This window comes from Bombina bombina, chromosome 5 (genome assembly GCF_027579735.1).
Source record: "Bombina bombina isolate aBomBom1 chromosome 5, aBomBom1.pri, whole genome shotgun sequence".
Taxonomy (NCBI): Eukaryota; Metazoa; Chordata; class Amphibia; order Anura; family Bombinatoridae; genus Bombina; species Bombina bombina.
The window spans coordinates 428,917,883-428,935,967 of NC_069503.1; the positions used below are offsets into that span (position 1 = coordinate 428,917,883).

Genomic DNA, 18,085 nt, shown 5'->3' on the forward strand with positions numbered 1-18,085 from the left:
TAAATTGGAAAGTTGTTGGCGGAATAATATATAAAATGGTGGACAACAAAGGGCATGATCCTATAAAAGTCCCTACTAAAAAAATATTTAAACTGTGACACTGCCCAATATACATGAGCATGTACAAAAACACTTTTGCCTAGATTACAAGTGAAGTAAAAAAATATTAGCACTATTGAACGCTAAAACCACGCAAGATTAATCATTAGCGCACCTATTCTTGGGCTCATATTACAAGTTAAAAGTAAAAAGTGTGAGCGTGAGCGGACATCTGAAAGTCCATTTGCGCGGTCGCACTAAATCACTCTCCCTATAGGCTTCTATGGCGTGCGCTACATTTCAATAATAATCTTATATTGCACATTTATTAAGTATATATATGAGTGTAATACTTTAGTTTAATATGATTTACATGTGTTTTGTTATGCTTTTATTATAGCCCGCCCCTAACACATTACTTTGGTTCTTTTTTTTTAGAGCTATTTCAACTTGTAATACATATAAGCCATATTTAGTGTGGTTGTGCTCTCTGGTTCTTCAGCTGGACTTGTAATATCGGACTGCATGCTAATCTTAGGGCAGTCCTGCAATAGCGCAGTTCCATTTGTAAACTTGGCCTATATGTAGGGTGACTATATTGCCGCTTAAAAAGGGACACATATGAAAAATACATATGTCAGGGTTTTTATACAAAACATTTCTTTAAACAGCCCTGACATATGTATTTTTCATATGTGTCCCTTTTTAAAGTGGCAATATGGTCACCCTACCTATATGTCATGTAGACAAATATGTATACACCTATTATTTAGGCACAATCATGTTTTAAATCTTTCAGAATTCCATTTGCATACCAACATACTAATGCAGAATCCCTTGTTGTATAACATATTTCTGTAAGCAAGAGCTTCACCCCTGATTAACTGCAGCTTTCTCTTTCCATCCAGAGGCTGTTATCATTTCTTTGAGTGTGAAATAATTGTGCTGCATTGAGAGTGCAGTGCTGACAAGATCCAGCTAATGAAAATAGTCAGTGTGTAGCTAGAGGGGTAAATGGATTATAGGCATTCTGTGTTCTCAGTAGGGGAGTGTAACGTGGCATTGAGCACAAGCTGTCTGCTTGCCTGCTATGAGGCCAAATGCTCCTTTGATGCATTTACATTCCCTTTAGAAAAGCTTTGGTTAATAGGAAGATGTTAGATAAACACAAAGAGAAAACAAATGCATAATATTGAGGAGTATAGCACAAAAGAGAAAAAGTATGACCCAAACATTAGATACAAATTATATATAGGGACAGTAAGAGGATTTTTGTTACCTATACTATAATTGCGTTTGTAATGCGTCCGTTGTAATTGCGTAAGTAATAAAAAAAAAAAAACTAACCACCCGCAAATAGTTTTTTTTTTTTTAAAAACTAACCGCCCTATACGAACTATGAAGAAATAAATAAAGGAACTTCTCGCACGAAGTATTAAGAAAAAAAAAACACCCAATAAACAGCTAGATTACGAGTTTTGAGCGCTATAGGGAAATTAGGAAATTAACGACCGCCACAAAAGCGGCGGTATTTAACCCCCCTATAGCGCCGCTAATACAGGTTTTGAAAAAGCAGGCTTGCACGGGCGATATGGTGGCGTTGAGTTCCATACCTCACCCAAATACAAGCGCTGCTTTGACGTGCTCGTGCACAATTTCCCCATAGACATCAATAGGGAGAGCAGGCAAAAAAGAAGCCTAACACCTGCAATCGTGGAAACAAAAGCTCCGTAACGCAGCCCCATTGATGTCTATGGGGAAAGAAAAAGTTACGTTTAAACCTAACACTCTAACATAAAAACCACGTCTAAACACCCCTAATCTGCTGCCCCTGACATCGCCGCCACCTACATAAATTTATTAACCCCTAATCTGCTGGCCCCAACATTTACGCCACCTACATAATGTTATTTACCCCTAATCTGCCGCCCTTAACATTGCCGCCACCTACATTACAGTTCTTAACCACTAATCTGCTGTCCCTAACATCGCCGCCACCCAAATAGACTTATTAACCCCTAATCTGCCTCCCTTAACATCGCCGCCACCTACATTACAGTTATTAACCCCTAATCTGCTGGCCCTAACATCGCCACCTACATTACAGTTATTAACCCCTAATCTGCCGCCCTTAACATCGCCGCCACCTACATTACAGTTATTAACCCCTAATCTGCTGGCCCTAACATCGCCACATACATTACAGTTTTTAACCCCTAATCTGCCGCCCCCAATGTCGCCGCCACTATACTAAAGTTATTAACCCCTAAACCTCTGGCCTCCAACATCACTAACACTAAATAAATATATTATTCCCTAAATCTAACCCTAACGTAACCCTAAGCATAACCCTAACGTAACCCTAAGCATAACCCTAACACCCCCTAACAAATATAATTAAAATAAATCTAAATAAAAATTACAATTATTACCTAAATAATTCCTATTTAAAACGAAATACAAACTTACCTGTAAAATAAAACCTAAGCTAGCTACAATATAACTAATAGTTACATTGTAGCTATCTTAGGTTTTATTTTTATTTCACAGGTAAGTTTGTATTTATTTTAACTAGGTAGACTAGTTAGTAAATAGTTAAACTATTTACTAACTACCTAGTTAAAATAAATACAAACTAACATGTAAAATAAAACCTAACCTGACATACACTAAAACCTAACATTACAATAAAATAAAATAAATTAAAATATTAAAATACAATTATCTAAATTAGAAGAAAAAAAAACACTAAATTACACAAAATAAAAAACAAAAATATCAAAAATAAAACGAATTACTCCTAATCTAATAGCCCTATCAAATAAACCTCCCCCCCCCATTAAAAAAAAACGTAGCCTACACTAAACTGCCAATGGCCCTTAAAAGGGCCTTTTGCGGGGTATTGTCCCAAAAAATCAGCTCTTTTACCTGTAAAAAAAAAATACAAACAACCCCCAACAGTAAAATCCACCACCCATCCAACCCGCCCAAATAAAAACCTATCTAAATAAACCTAAGCTAACCATTGCCCTGAAAAGGGCATTTGGATGGGCATTGCCCTTAAAAGGGCATTAAGCTTTTTACATTGCTCAAACCCTAAGCTAAAAATAAAACCCACCCAATAAAACCCTTAAAAAACCTAACACTAACCCCTGACGATCCAATTACAGTTTTCGAAGACCGGACATCCATCCTCATCCAAGCAGGCAGAAGTCCTTCTCGAAGCTGGCAGAAGTCTTCATCCAGACGGCATCTTCTATCTTTATCCATCCAGCGTGGAGCAGGTCCATCTTCAAGACATCCGGCACGGAGCATCCTCTTCTTCCGATCTTCGATGGAAAATTAAGTTTCCCTTTAAGTGACATCATCCAAGATGGCATCCCTTACATTCCGATTGGCTGATAGAATTCTATCAGCCAATAGGAATTAAAGGGGAAAAAATCATATTGGCTGATCCAATCAGCCAATAGGATTGAGCTTGCATTCTATTGGCTATTCCAATCAGCCAATAGAATGTGAGCTCAATCCTATTGGCTGATTCGATCAGCCAATAGGATTAAAGCTCAATCCTAATGACTGATTGGATCAACCAATAGGATTTTTTCCCCTTTAATTCCTATTGGCTGATTGAATTCTTGGATGACGTCACTTAAAGAGAAACTTTATTTTCCAACGACGATCAGAAGAAGAGGATGCTCCGCGCCGGATGTCTTGAAAATGGACCCGTTCCGCGCCGGATGAATGAAGATAGAAGATGCCGCCTGGATGAAGACTTCTGCCGCTTGGATGAAGACTTCTGTTGCTTGGATGAAGACTTCTGCCGTCTTCGAGAAAGACTTCTGCCGGCTTCGATGAGGACTTCTGCAGCCTGGATGAGGATGGATGTCCCGTCTTCGAAAACTGTAAGTGGATCGTCGGGGGTTAGTGTTAGGTTTTTTTAAGGGTTTATTGGGTGGGTTTTATTTTTAGCTTAGGGTTTGGGCAGTGTAAAAGAGCTAAATGCCCTTTTAAGGGCAATGCCCATCCAACTGACCTTTTTAGGGCAATGGTTAGCTTAGGTTTATTTAGAGGTTTTTATTAGGGGGTTTGGTTGGGTGGGTGGTGGGTTTTACTGTTGGGGGGTTGTTTGTATTTTTTACAGGTAAAAGAGCTGATTTCTTTTGGGCAATGCCCTGCAAAAGGCCCTTTTAAGGGCCATTGGCAGTTTAGTGTAGGCTAGGTTTTTTTACTTTGGGGGGGGCATTTTTATTTTTATAGGGCTATTAGATTAGGAGTAATTCATTTTTATTTTTGATATTTTATTTTTTTATTTTGTGTAATTTAGTGTTTATTTTTTTTTTTGTAATTAAGATAATCATATTTTATTATTTTAATTTATTTTATTTTATTGTAATGTTAGGTTTTAGTGTAAGGCAGGTTAGGTTTTATTTTACAGGTACATTTGTATTTATTTTAACTAGGTAGCTAGTAAATAGTTAATAACTATTTATTAACTAGTCTACCTAGTTAAAATAAATACAAACTTACCTGTGAAATAAAAATAAAACCCAAGATAGCTACAATATAACTATTAGTTATTTTGTAGCTAGCTTAGGTTTTATTTTACAGGTAAGTTTGTATTTAGTTTTAAATAGGAATTATTTAGGTAATAATTGTAAGTTTTATTTATATTTATTTTAATTATATTTAAGTTAGGGGGTGTTAGGGTTAGGGTTAGGTTAGGGTTAGATTAGGGGTTAATAATTTTATTTTATCATTTGCGATGCGGGAAGGCCTCAGTTTAGGGGTTAATAGGTAGTTTATGGGTGTTAGTGTACTTTGTGACAGTTTAGTTATGAGTTTTATGTTACAGCTTTGTAGCATGAAACTCATAACTACTGACTTTAGATGGCAGTACGAATCTTGTCAGTATAGGGTGTACCGCTCACCGCAAAACTCGTAATAGCAGCGCTATGGAAGTCCCATTGAAAAAGGACTTTTTTAAAAGTGCGGTACTGACGTTGCGTGATGGCCAAAAAGGTGTGCAGTATTCTGTCTTCTGTATTCACCTATGCTGACAAGACTTGTAACAGCGGCGTTAGGGACAAAGCATTGTTATGAAGCATAACAATGCTTTTTGAGCAAAACTCGTAATCTAGCTGAAAATGATTAACCCCTAAATTCGCCAACCACAACATCACAAACTACGTAATACATCTATTAACCCCTAATCCGCCAACCCCACACAATGCATTAACATAATTTACCTATTAACGCCTAAACCGCCAACCCCACAATGCAAAAAAACTAATTTAATGACTAAGCCCCCTAACCTAACACAACCTAAATTAACCCCTTAATTACATTAAAAAAATATTACATTATATTAATCTAAAATTACAGGAAATAAAAAAAGGCTAACATTACAAAAAGTAATAAATAACACTATCCAAAATAAAAAAAAATTAAACCTAATCCCTTTGAAAATTAAAAATCCCCCTCAAAATAAAAAACACCCCCTAATCTAAGAATAAACTACCAATAGCCCTTAAAAGGGCTTTTTATTGGGCATAGCCCTAAAGAAATCAGCTCTTTTACATTAAAAATAAACAAAGTCCCCCCTAACAGTAAAACCCCCACCCACCAAACCCCCCAAAATTAAAAAAACTAACACTAATAAACCTAAACTACCCATTGCCCCTAAAGGGGCATTTGTATGAGCATTGCCCTTAAAAGGGCATTCAGTTATTTTTCACTGCCGTTAAAAGGTTAGGGGTTAATAATTTTATTTTATCATTTGCGATGCGGGAAGGCCTCAGTTTAGGGGTTAATAGGTAGTTTATGGGTGTTAGTGTACTTTGTGACAGTTTAGTTATGAGTTTTATGTTACAGCTTTGTAGCATGAAACTCATAACTACTGACTTTAGATGGCAGTACGAATCTTGTCAGTATAGGGTGTACCGCTCACCGCAAAACTCGTAATAGCAGCGCTATGGAAGTCCCATTGAAAAAGGACTTTTTTAAAAGTGCGGTACTGACGTTGCGTGATGGCCAAAAAGGTGTGCAGTATTCTGTTTTCTGTATTCACCTATGCTGACAAGACTTGTAACAGCGGCGTTAGGGACAAAGCATTGTTATGAAGCATAACAATGCTTTTTGAGCAAAACTCGTAATCTAGCTGAAAATGATTAACCCCTAAATTCGCCAACCACAACATCACAAACTACGTAATACATCTATTAACCCCTAATCCGCCAACCCCACACAATGCATTAACATAATTTACCTATTAACGCCTAAACCGCCAACCCCACAATGCAAAAAAACTAATTTAATGACTAAGCCCCCTAACCTAACACAACCTAAATTAACCCCTTAATTACATTAAAAAAATATTACATTATATTAATCTAAAATTACAGGAAATAAAAAAAGGCTAACATTACAAAAAGTAATAAATAACACTATCCAAAATAAAAAAAAATTAAACCTAATCCCTTTGAAAATTAAAAATCCCCCTCAAAATAAAAAACACCCCCTAATCTAAGAATAAACTACCAATAGCCCTTAAAAGGGCTTTTTATTGGGCATAGCCCTAAAGAAATCAGCTCTTTTACATTAAAAATAAACAAAGTCCCCCCTAACAGTAAAACCCCCACCCACCAAACCCCCCAAAATTAAAAAAACTAACACTAATAAACCTAAACTACCCATTGCCCCTAAAGGGGCATTTGTATGAGCATTGCCCTTAAAAGGGCATTCAGTTATTTTTCACTGCCGTTAAAAGGGCATTCAGCTCTTTTGCAAATTGCCCAATAAACACTATTTTTAAAAATAAAAAAAAATATTTTTTTTTTTAAAAAACTAACACTAAAACCCCAAATAGGTACTCACGGTTTCAGAAGTCCAGCGGAGAAGGTTTTCTTCCAGGTGGGACCATAATCTTTATCCACAGCGAAGGCTGCACGGAGCAGAGGTCCGGAGCGGTCTTTCCAGATGTGCGCAGAGTGAAGGCGGCGCGGAGCGGAGGTCCTCAGCACCATTGGTCCTTGGTGAAGGCGTGGAGGATCCTCTTCATGTGATAGTCCGCCGCACACTGAAGATTGAATTCAAGGTACCCCATATTTATTTGGGTACCTTGCATTCCTATTGGCTGAAATTTTCAAAATTAGCCAATAGGATGAGAGCTACTGAAATCTTATTGGCTGATTTGAACAGCCAATAGAGTTTCAGTAGCTCAAATCCTATTGGCTGTTTTGAAAAATTCAGCCAAAAGGAAGGCAAGGTCCCCCAAATTGATTGCCGTACCTTGCATTCAATATTCAGTATATGATGGACTTCAGATGAAGAGAGGCCTCCATGCCGTCGAGGACCATCGCCTCTGCGAGGACCGCTGCCGCCACAGATGACCATCGCCGGGGATCACCACATCTGGGAAGACTGCTCTGGACCTCTGCTCCACGCCGCCTTTGCTGTGGATGAAGATAATGGACCCGCCTGGAAGAAGACCTTCTCCGCCGGACTCCTGAAACCGTGAGTACCTATTTGGGGCTTTAGTGTTAGTTTTTTAATTTTTGGGGGGGGTTTGTTTTTTAGATTAGGGTTCATTGGGCAATTTCAAAAAGAGCTGAATACCCTTTAAAGGGCAGTGATAAAAAGCTGAAAGCCCTTTTAAGGGCAATGCCCATACAAATGCCCCTTTAGAGGCAATGGGTAGTTTAGGTTTATTAGTGTTAGTTCTTTTTTATTTTGGGGGGTTTGGTGGGTGGGGGGGTTTTACTGTTAGGGGGACTTTGTTTTTAAAGTAAAAGAGCTGATTTCTTTAGGGCAATGCCCTACAAAAAGCACTTTTAAGGGTTATTGGTACTTTAGTATTAGATGAGGGGGTGTTTTTATTTTTGGGAGTGTTTTTATTTTTATAGGGGTATTAGTTTAGGTTTAATTTTATTATTTTGGATAGCTTTAAGTTTTTGTATTTTTACTTTTTTATTTTTTGTATCTTGGGGGGGTTACATGTTTAAAACATAGATACATAACATAACTCTGGGCAGGCTTATCAGCTAGTATACAATATAGATAGATATCCTTGAAGATAATGCCAATAATAACTCTTTTTTTTGTGTGTTTTGTCACTAAAGTTGTATTTGTTGTTCTGTCAAATGGCTACATTCCAATCAGTACAAATTCCCTTGCAAAGAGAATCACATATGGCTTTCACCGGGTTTCTGAATTTGAATCCATTAGTCTGAAAACCCCACAATATGTAATATTTTAAAATGACCATTAAATACAGTAAAACTGCATAATCAACAAATGCATAATAAAAATACAATGCAATAACAAGTCTGAATTTCAGATTATTAGTAGATTTTTTTCCTCACAAATTTTATATTCCATTCCATTTTCCCTCTCCGTATCACGTGAGAACCATCAGCCAATCACAAAATTCATACACATATATAGAATGAGCTCTTGCACATGCTTAGTAGGAGATGGTGCCTCAGAAAGTGTGCATATAAAATGATTGTCCACAATTGGATAATGGAAGAAAATTGGAAAGTATTTTTTAAATGGCATGTTCTATCTGAATCATGAAAGTTTAGTTTTGATATGTATCCCTTTAAATTAATTTGTAGCACAAAATCTCCTCCAATTGCTTACATGGGGGAAACACGTTGACAGTTTGACACCTGTATTCCAATCAATCAGAAAACACTTTTTTGGCTTTTTAAATAATTAAAGGGACAGTCTACTCTAGAATTGTTATTATTTAAAAAAAAGATAGATAATCCCTTTATTACCCGTTCTCCAGTTTTGCATAACCAACACAGTTATATTAATATACTTTTTACCTTTGTGATTACCTTGTATCTAAGCCTCTGCACACTGCCCCCTTAGCTCAGTTCTTTTGACAGATTTGCATTTTAGCCAGTCAGTGCTGACTCCTAGTTAACTTCACGTGAGTGAGCTCAATGTTATCTATATGACATACATGAACTAGCGCTGTCTAGCTGGGAATAACTGTCAAAATGCAGAGGCAGCCTTCAAGGGCTTACAAATTAGCATATGAGTTTACCTAGATTTAGCTTTCAACAAAGAATACCAAAAGAACAAAGAAAATTTGATGATAAAAGTAAATTGGAAAGTTGTTTAAAATTGCTTGAAAGTTTCATTTTGACTAGACTGTCCCTTTAAACATGACTCAATCTTCTACATCTTTTGCACTCCAGAAAAGCAGAGAACAAAGATACTAATTTCTGCAGTTACTTATAGTAGAGCTTTGGCTGGTGATAGAAAATAGGTTGTTTTTTTTTTAGTAATTTTATGTCTCAGCATTTTTCAAGCATTTAAATGTTTTATTACTCAATTAAATGTAAGTACTTTTTTCTTTAATTTAATTTCTTTGATTATAATCTTTTATGATATACAGCTTCATTTTATATCTGCGATAGTTTAGTCATACACGGGTATCTGAAAATGAAAACGTGTAATATATTTTTGCTATCTTTAAGTCTAATTTTCATACATCTGCTCAGTAGTGCTATTAAAGGGATACTACACATTTTTGTTTCATGATTCAGATAGAGCATACAACTTTAAGCAACTTTCTAATTTACTCCTATTATCAATTTTTCATCGATCTCTTGCTATCTTTATTTGAAAAGCAGGAACGCAATGCTTGGGAGACGGCCCATTTTTGGTTCAGTACCTGGCTTGCACTTGCTAATTAGTGGCTAAATGTAGCCACCAATAAGCAAGCGCTATCCATGGTGCTGAACATAAAATAGGCCAGCTCCTAAGCTTTACTTTCTGATTTTCAAATAAAGATAGCAAGAGAACGAAGAAAATTTGATAATAGGAGAAAATTAGAAAGTTGCTTAAAATTGTATGCTCTATCTGAATCATGAAAGAAGAAAAAAATGGGTTTAGTGTCCCTTTAAAAGCAAGGAAATAGTATTTTAAATAGCTTAGGAATAGTTAATAAAGTGTACACTAAAGTCAAAACGCAGGTGATGATTCAGATAGCAATGGCTATGCCTAGGCCAGGATGGAATGAAGATAGACTGGCTAAAGACACCCACAAAAGAGTCATACCTATGGAAATATGTTTTATGTATGTAGTTAAAAAAACAAACAACAAAGTTCTGCTAATTTATTTTATAATAAACGTAAAGATACATATACACACATTCACACAATAGTGAACTTTACATTGTTTTACTTTAATTCAAGCAATTTCTCAAAAAAATAAACATATATTGTTGACTTGTTTTGTTACTATTGTAGAAAGTAATTTCATAACCCATTTTTCTTATTTCGCACCATCTAAAACTTTGCTGCAAACATCCATCCTGGGTTATATTTTCAGAGTCTTGGCTGTCCACGGGTTAGAGCCTGGATGGTTCAGTAGCATAGCCTGAGGAGTTTGAGTTGCATATCACCCAGCATTTCCAAGTTAGCATTCAGAAACCGAGCAGCTGGGGTGGGTTATGGTGGCCAGTAGTCTTGGAGACCGGAAGATGGAGTCAGGGTGGTTAATGAGTGAGACTGCGGTATGTCATTGGTAGAGTTATGGTGTGTCCACGCATTACTGGACAATCTGAGGATGAGACGGTGTAGGGTAGGTGCTCTGGTATTGTCAGTAGGGTCAGGGAGTACTTGTGAGAAGTAAAGTCAATTCCAGTTTCAGAAAGAAATTTTGGTCCCGTAAATTTTGTGGCCACTGGAAGCTCAGGGAACTTATATTGTACCTTATTTAAAAGAGGAGTCTTTCCTAATTTAAATGGCATCAATGTACAATATTGTTTTTCTCCAAGAAAGAGATACAGCGCATAAATCACCAACTCCCATCCCTCTTTTATTCTGGATTTAACTGGATTAAGAATTTAGCATCACAAGAACAGTGTTATATTTAGGGGAATGTCTTCTAACCACTCAGTTGATCAGTTCCTTCTCTTTTAAAGAGTATCTTGGGTTTGTAGATTTATTATTAGAGCAAAGAAAGAATGCATATCAATATTATTATTATCAGGTATTTGTAGAGCGCTAATAGGTTCCGCAGCGCTATGAACATAGGTGGTATATAAAAAACAATTACAGGGATCAAATGGGTAGAGGGTCCTGCCGAGAGATGCATTGTTGTAGTCGGCTCTTATCTCTTTTATTTTATCCAGTTAAAGGGACACTAAACTCAATTTTTTTCTTTACTGATTTGGATAGAGCATGCAATTTTAAGCAACTTTCTAATTTACTCCTAATAATCAATTTTTCTTCGTTCTCTTGCCATCTTTATTTGAAAAATCAGGATTTTAAGGTTAGGGAGCCATCCCATTCATGGTTCAGCACCCTGGATAGCACTTGCTGATTGGTGGCTACATTTAGCCGCCAATCAGCAAGTGCTACCCAGGTGCTGAACCAAAAATGGACAGGCTCCTAAACTTAGATTCCTGCTTTTTCAAATAAAGATAGCAAGAGATTGAAGAAATTTGCTTAAAATTGCATGCTCTATCTGAATCATGAAAGAAAAAATTTGGTTTTAGTATCCATTTAACTTCTAAAGTCCTAATATACTATACATTAACATTTATTAATCTAATTACACCATATGTTTCTTTTTATAAGAGATAGGTACATAGGTTGAAAAATAATATATAATATTGACCATAAACTTTGATATATCTATTGCACATGACTGCTTAAATTAATATAGCAAATAAGATTTCTTTGCACTTCCTTTCAAGGAATTGTCAAAGATTGAGGAACAAAATATTAAATATTGTGTATTTTGACTTTAATTTCTCCTAAAGTACCTTGTCAGAAAGTATATATTTATTTATAGGTAGCCTTAAGGAGCAGTGCTTAAGCATAAAGGTAAATACTACTAAATAGGCATAAATCATGAGTATGTGAGTTATGTCAGAAAGGTATACTTCTCTGCACCGGTGCAGAGAAGCATACCTTTCTGACATAACTCACATACTAGTGATTTATGCCTATTTAGTAGTATTTTCCTTTCAAGGAAGTCTTCAAGTTATAATTCTTCTGCAGAATATTCTTCATTGTAGAATGGAGCACTCTAAGAATGAATCTTTGACTTTCTTGGATGCAATGTGTACACCGGGAAATTGGGTAGAATACGTCTAGACAAAAGATACTTGCTTCTCTGCACAGTTCTGTGTTTAAAGAGTGGTTTGGGATGCAAATAAGTCTGATGATTTAGGAAAGCTGCCATGTCTCAGGGTAGTAAGGACACAGACTGTGTGTTCAGCATGAAAATCTCCCACAGCAGCTAGATTGCAGTAACCAGAGACTGAATTGCAAGAAATGAATTATATGGCTGTGATGAAAATGTATTGGGTCCAAGTGTGACTAATGTATTGAAAAAAAAAAGTGCAGTGAGCCCAAGGAAGATGTGGTTTATCCTTTATAAAGATGAGCAAATATTATTTTGTTAAAATTTGGTCATGAAAATCCATTACACATTATATGAAAGGTTTCCAGAAAATACGTAATGTTTAGATTTTATTCTACAGCAATAATACGTTTGGTACATCACTAGGTACTGCAGCATTGATAAAGTGTAGATTTACTTTGGGTTAATTTGGGGAAAATATATATATAAAAAAAAAAAATAATAAACATGATAAATTACAACAAAGATAAAAGTTGAGGATACTGTAGACAATAAGGCTTTGTTTTCTTAAAGGGACAGTCTACTTTAGAATTTGTATTGTTTAAAAAGATAGATAATCCCTTTATTACCCATTCCCCAATTTTGCATAACCAACACGGTTATATTAATACACGTTTTACCTCTGTGATTACCTTGTATCCAAGCCTCTTAAGACTGACCCTTATTTCAGTTCTTTCGACAGACATGCATTTTAGCAAATCAGTGTTGACTTCTAGGTAAATCCAAAGGAGTGAAAGCAATGTTATCTAAAAGGACACACAAACTAGCGCTGTTTAGCTGTAAAAAGCTATCCAAATGCACTGATATAAGAGGCGGCCTTCAAGGGTTCAGAAATTAGCATATGAGCCTAACTAGGTTTATCTTCCAACAAAGAATACCAATAGAACAAAGCAAATTTGATGATAAAAGTAAATTGGAAAGTTATTTAAAATTGCAGGCCCTATCTGAATCGTGAAAGTTGAATTTAGACTAGGCTGTCCCTTTAAACAAGTATGCTTTCCTAGGAAACCCATAAGTCTTAAAGCAGGTCTTTTTTTATTTCGATCATCAGACTTTTATCTGTCAGTTCTACTTACTGATAGCTGGTACACCTATTTCCCCAAAGAAGAATTAGTGAACAGCAAGACAATATGTTCTTTCAATGTGAGTAATCCTTTTTAACCTAGATAAAAAACATTTCAAAATAAGTAAAATTTGACCTCTATTTAATTTATGACCCTGTGTTAGAAGTTTTTTTATTTTTGCTTTTTCACTAGACAACTGTTTTGAATATATTTTCTTTTAGGGAATAGTTGAACTTAATGGTTTGCATAGAACTGACAAGCTCCATAGCTCCATATTCACTCCAGGCATTCTTTACATTTTCCATATGTATACTGAAGGCTGAGAAAATCTTTCTGTCGCACAGTATTAAAGGAACATTTCGGTCATATTAAATGCACATTGATGAATTACATATTTGTATAGAAACATATCTGCAATATACATCTTTTGTCAAAATGCTTCTAGTAAAAGTTATCACTTTTTTAGTGCAAATATTTTTCTCTGCAAGTGCATGTGAAGTATAATTAGATATCCTCAATGCACCAGCATTTTAAATACTGCAGCTGCTCAGAGCACCAGTGGGCTTGTATCTTGTCAGCACATAACGAATTAAGTCATTACCAGATGATCACCTTAGGCTCTCTGAGCAAGAGCTGTGTTTAAAATGCTGGTGCATGGTGCATACTTAAATACACTTTTGAAAAAGCTACAGATTTTACTGTATGTGCAGCCACAAATCAATTGCTATCACCCAGTAGTTCATCACTACTTCAAAGCCTACCTAGGTATGCTTTTCAACAAATGATGTTAAAAGAACAAAGAAAAAGACCAACCAAATTACATAAGTAAATTGGAAAGTTGTTTAAAACTGCATGCTGTATCTGAATCATGAACATTTAATTATACCATCCCTTTAAATAAGATAAAACAGTTTTGCATGAAGTAAGGGTTAATAATAGTGCAATAAATCTGTAATGTTTGTGATGTTTATTTAAGAAAAATGTCTGTAGGACAGTGTCAATATGTGTGTTTGTCTTTTTCTATATTATCAAATCATAGTATTTAGTAACTGCAGGGGTCAAGTCCTACAAAAAAAGTGTGGGGACTCACCAAGACTTTCATCCCCCCCGCAATTAATAATGTTTTATACACACACTGTATTTATATGTATATAATTTATACACTTTGGTTAAACTAAAGGTAAACTTACCTTCATGTCTATCTAGTATTACCTTCTTTGTTCCAAATCAATAGGAGTTTAATTAATCAATTTTTATCAATCTTATAGTAAACTAAGTTATCAGCTTTATAAATTGATTTATGACGCTTTACAAATTCAACCCTTTTTCTTTATTTATTTTTTTAGTATTGATCAGGTTTTTACCTTGTCCAATTGAAAATCTGGCCGTTAGGCGGCCATCACCCTACATCATCCCCTTTCTTGATGATATGCCCATGCGCTATCCTTTTTTTTTTATAACTGACGGATTTTCAAATGGACAAGGTAAAAACGTCATTGAGACTCTAAAAAAAAAAAAAAAAAACAGGTTGAATTTATAAAGCGTCAGCAATCAATTTATAAAGCCGCTAACTTTGTTTACAATAAGATTGATAAAAATTGATGAATTAAACTCCTATAGATTTGGAACAAAGAAGGGAATACTAGATCAACATGAAGGTAAGTTTACCTTCACTTTAATGAAAGCAAATTAAAACCAATTAAGGGTTGAATGGTCTCTGTCAGAGAGTCTCACCCACTTAAGGTGCAATAGTCCTATTTCTGCTGAGGGGAGCAAAATAACCCCTGTCTGCTGAGGGGAGCGAAATAACCCCTGAGCAAGCCACACAGAAATATAAGCATCATGTGTTCCACAGAGTGCGGGGTGATCACACAACATAACTGATGACAGGTTTGCATTTAGTGTATTGTAGGAAGTGTCACTGCCCATTACTAGAGGATATCACTATCCCTCTAACCAAACTGTGCTCCAGCTCCTTCCACCAGCAGCAGCAGTGTTTACTGAAGCATTTCTGTTCTCTGTCCAGGGGAAACTTAATTCCACCTGCAAAAATAGTATAGGCACTCCATTCCCATACATTCCCGCTGGACTTGACCCCTGAGTTACTGTAGCTCAGGTACTAACAAATATGAATGAACAGTTATATTAAATAGCATAGAAATACCACAGTAAGATTTCTGATCCTCAGGCAAGGTATGTTCCTCACATGACTAACATGTCATCTATTGTCTGACACATTTTATTAGAGAAAGACATACTGATTAAATACAATCGTACAGCCTATAATTACCTGCAGAAGAAAATCAAACAGTGCCAGCTTGGCCCATTCTGAATGTCTGATGCCCACACATGGATGTGTATTTTTTTGTTCTGAAGAATTTTCCATTTCACAGTGATGCTTCAATATGGTCTGATACTGCAGCCACCCAAGTGCATATGAGTTCTGATCATTGTCAGTATCATTTAAGTGCTGAATATCTGGTGCCCACCATATGATCGGTCTTGCATCACCATTTGTATACTTGTAAGGAAGCAAGTAATTTGTAAATTTCCGTGCAACTACTGGAAGACTACGATTTAGCCCAAGAATCCTATCAAGATGAAAAGCCAGGACCTCGTATAAATCACTGGTACGTTTGATTAAACCACAAAATCCTTTTGAGCAGAGTGTTTCTTGGTGACAATTAACTGTCGGTATGCTGGAACAAAGGCCAACTTTAAGAACCTGTCCATGTGCAGGAATCCTAGATTTTGCTATAATCTCACCCTCTGCCAATAAGCGCATCTTCTGTAAATCATCTGGTGTAAACCATGCAGGTGCTTTTTCTGGAACAAGCTCTTTTGTTCTGTGTTGGACAGCTTTAGTTTCCTCTGGATTCCATTCTAAGCATTCAGCAAATAAGGTTCTTTTTTTGTTTGCTGAAAATTTATGGACAACCTTTGGGTTTTTCAAATCCTTAATAAGTGTTTTGGTCCCATAGTCTGCTTTATTTGTTCTGGGCAAGAATGGCAGATGATCTAATGAAGGAATGTGGTTCTCTAGCTTCTGGTAGCCCAAACGTGCCTTTGTCTGGATAGATGAGTAGTTTTTTAGGACTGATTGCATTTCTGCTAATCCTTTTCCTATAGGTTTAAATTGTATCACAGCAGGTTTAATCAGAAATACATCTTTATGGTTAACTTTATTATGATTCTTATGGAGAATTACATTTAAAGTAGTATTTGTGTATTTGTGGTCTAGTTTATTCTTCATGACTAGTAAGGTTTGGTTTCTTGGCTCATACTTTTTAGCTGTGGTATTTTGTACACCATAAATAATTTTTTTGGTCAGTGTTCTCCTCTCTTTGGTTTCTTGGCGATAATTTTTCCATAGTGGTTGATTGCTAACTTGACCTAAGATTTTCTTTTCCTTGCAATCATGGCTCAGATTAATGAACGGTTGCAGTCCACGTCTGTAGTTCTGTAGGTTAGATCCCCAAAGCTCATGGTCAGAGTTTTGTAATAGTCTGGGAACAGAGTTTGTGATGTCAGTCCACTGCCTCTTGTGCCTGACAACTTTCCTGTGTTGAATGTGGTTCTGGAAATCAGTCTTTCCGTAGCTGTCTGCAGGTAGTGTAGGAAAACTATTGATCAACACCACAAATAAGGTAAACAGGAGGCAGAAACCGACTACAGGTCTTTTCTTCCATCGCTTTCTAACCCATATCCTCAGGGCCTGTGAGAAAAAAAATAATAATATTGGGTCAGTGAAGCAATTAACTTAAACAATTTAAAAGAACAGAAAACTCAATAAAAAAAATAATAATATCTTCCACATGTAAGCGCAATGTTAAACTTTTCAAATATTTTTGCATGTAATTAAGTTGAAACTGTTTAATTTTACCTGGAAAAAAAAAAACAGGAAGTGTACAATTGGTTTATGGGATAGATGCTCACTGGCTTCCACAGTGACCAACAAGCATAAAATAACATAATAAAAGAAAATTCTGTAATAGATTTGTTTTTAGAAGTAACATGTTTTAATGTCTTTTAATAAAGCTCTGATTTGAAGGGGAAAAAAAGTTGTTGATACATGTAAGTGTGTGTGGTGGAATGTCACCCTTGCCTTGATTAAAAATATATATCACAGATTTTGTTTGGCTGAATTTTCATCTTAGCTGATGCAGCGTCGTCATGGAGAATAATATATAGAGGGTTTATGAAACCGGACAACCATCTATCTACATGTCAGGGATTTCTCTTTTGGTGTTAGTTTAGCTGGTGCTTTGCATCAGACAAAATAAAGCAATTTTTAGAGTAAGGAAATTAAAACTGTTTGGAAAAGACAAGATCTAGAAATAAAAGCAGCCAGAGCTCAAATATTGCGTGAGATTGTAAAGCAGATAGGGAAATCTGCAGACTAGAGATGGATGGAGAAGTTCTTATCTTATATTTTTTTATCAATTTCTATTTCATAGAACGTCATTATTTCTTGGCAGGCTTCTCTGTAGAAATCTCCTGAAAGCTGAAATATTATTCTTTATGCAGCATTACAGTAATTTCCTGACTGCCAGTTGTTTTTTCTAACACTATTAGCTACACTCTCATTTTTAATCTTGCTTCATAAAACTGTGACAACATTCCCATAATCCAATCATAATGACCCAATTGTTTGGGAAAGATGAATTACATATATATTCACAACTTGCTTTATGGCACATTCAAGGTTATAACAAACATTTCATTTAAAATGTAAGGAAACTAAAATAATAATTGGCTCCCTGAATTTATATGTAGAATTTCAAGAAACTGTTGTAGCAGATATTCTGAC

At 35.8% G+C, this 18,085-nt stretch overlaps 1 protein-coding gene across 1 annotated transcript in view; it reads right to left on the bottom strand.

Annotated features, from left to right (window-relative positions):
* GASK1A (golgi associated kinase 1A) overlaps positions 1-18,085 on the bottom strand; it is a 130,232-nt gene that overhangs the window by 57,689 nt on the left and 54,458 nt on the right. Inside the window, exon 6 of the mRNA XM_053715747.1 lies at positions 15,566-16,990. Coding sequence (XP_053571722.1) covers positions 15,566-16,990 — 1,425 coding nt within the window. The remainder of the gene's footprint in view (positions 1-15,565; positions 16,991-18,085) is intronic.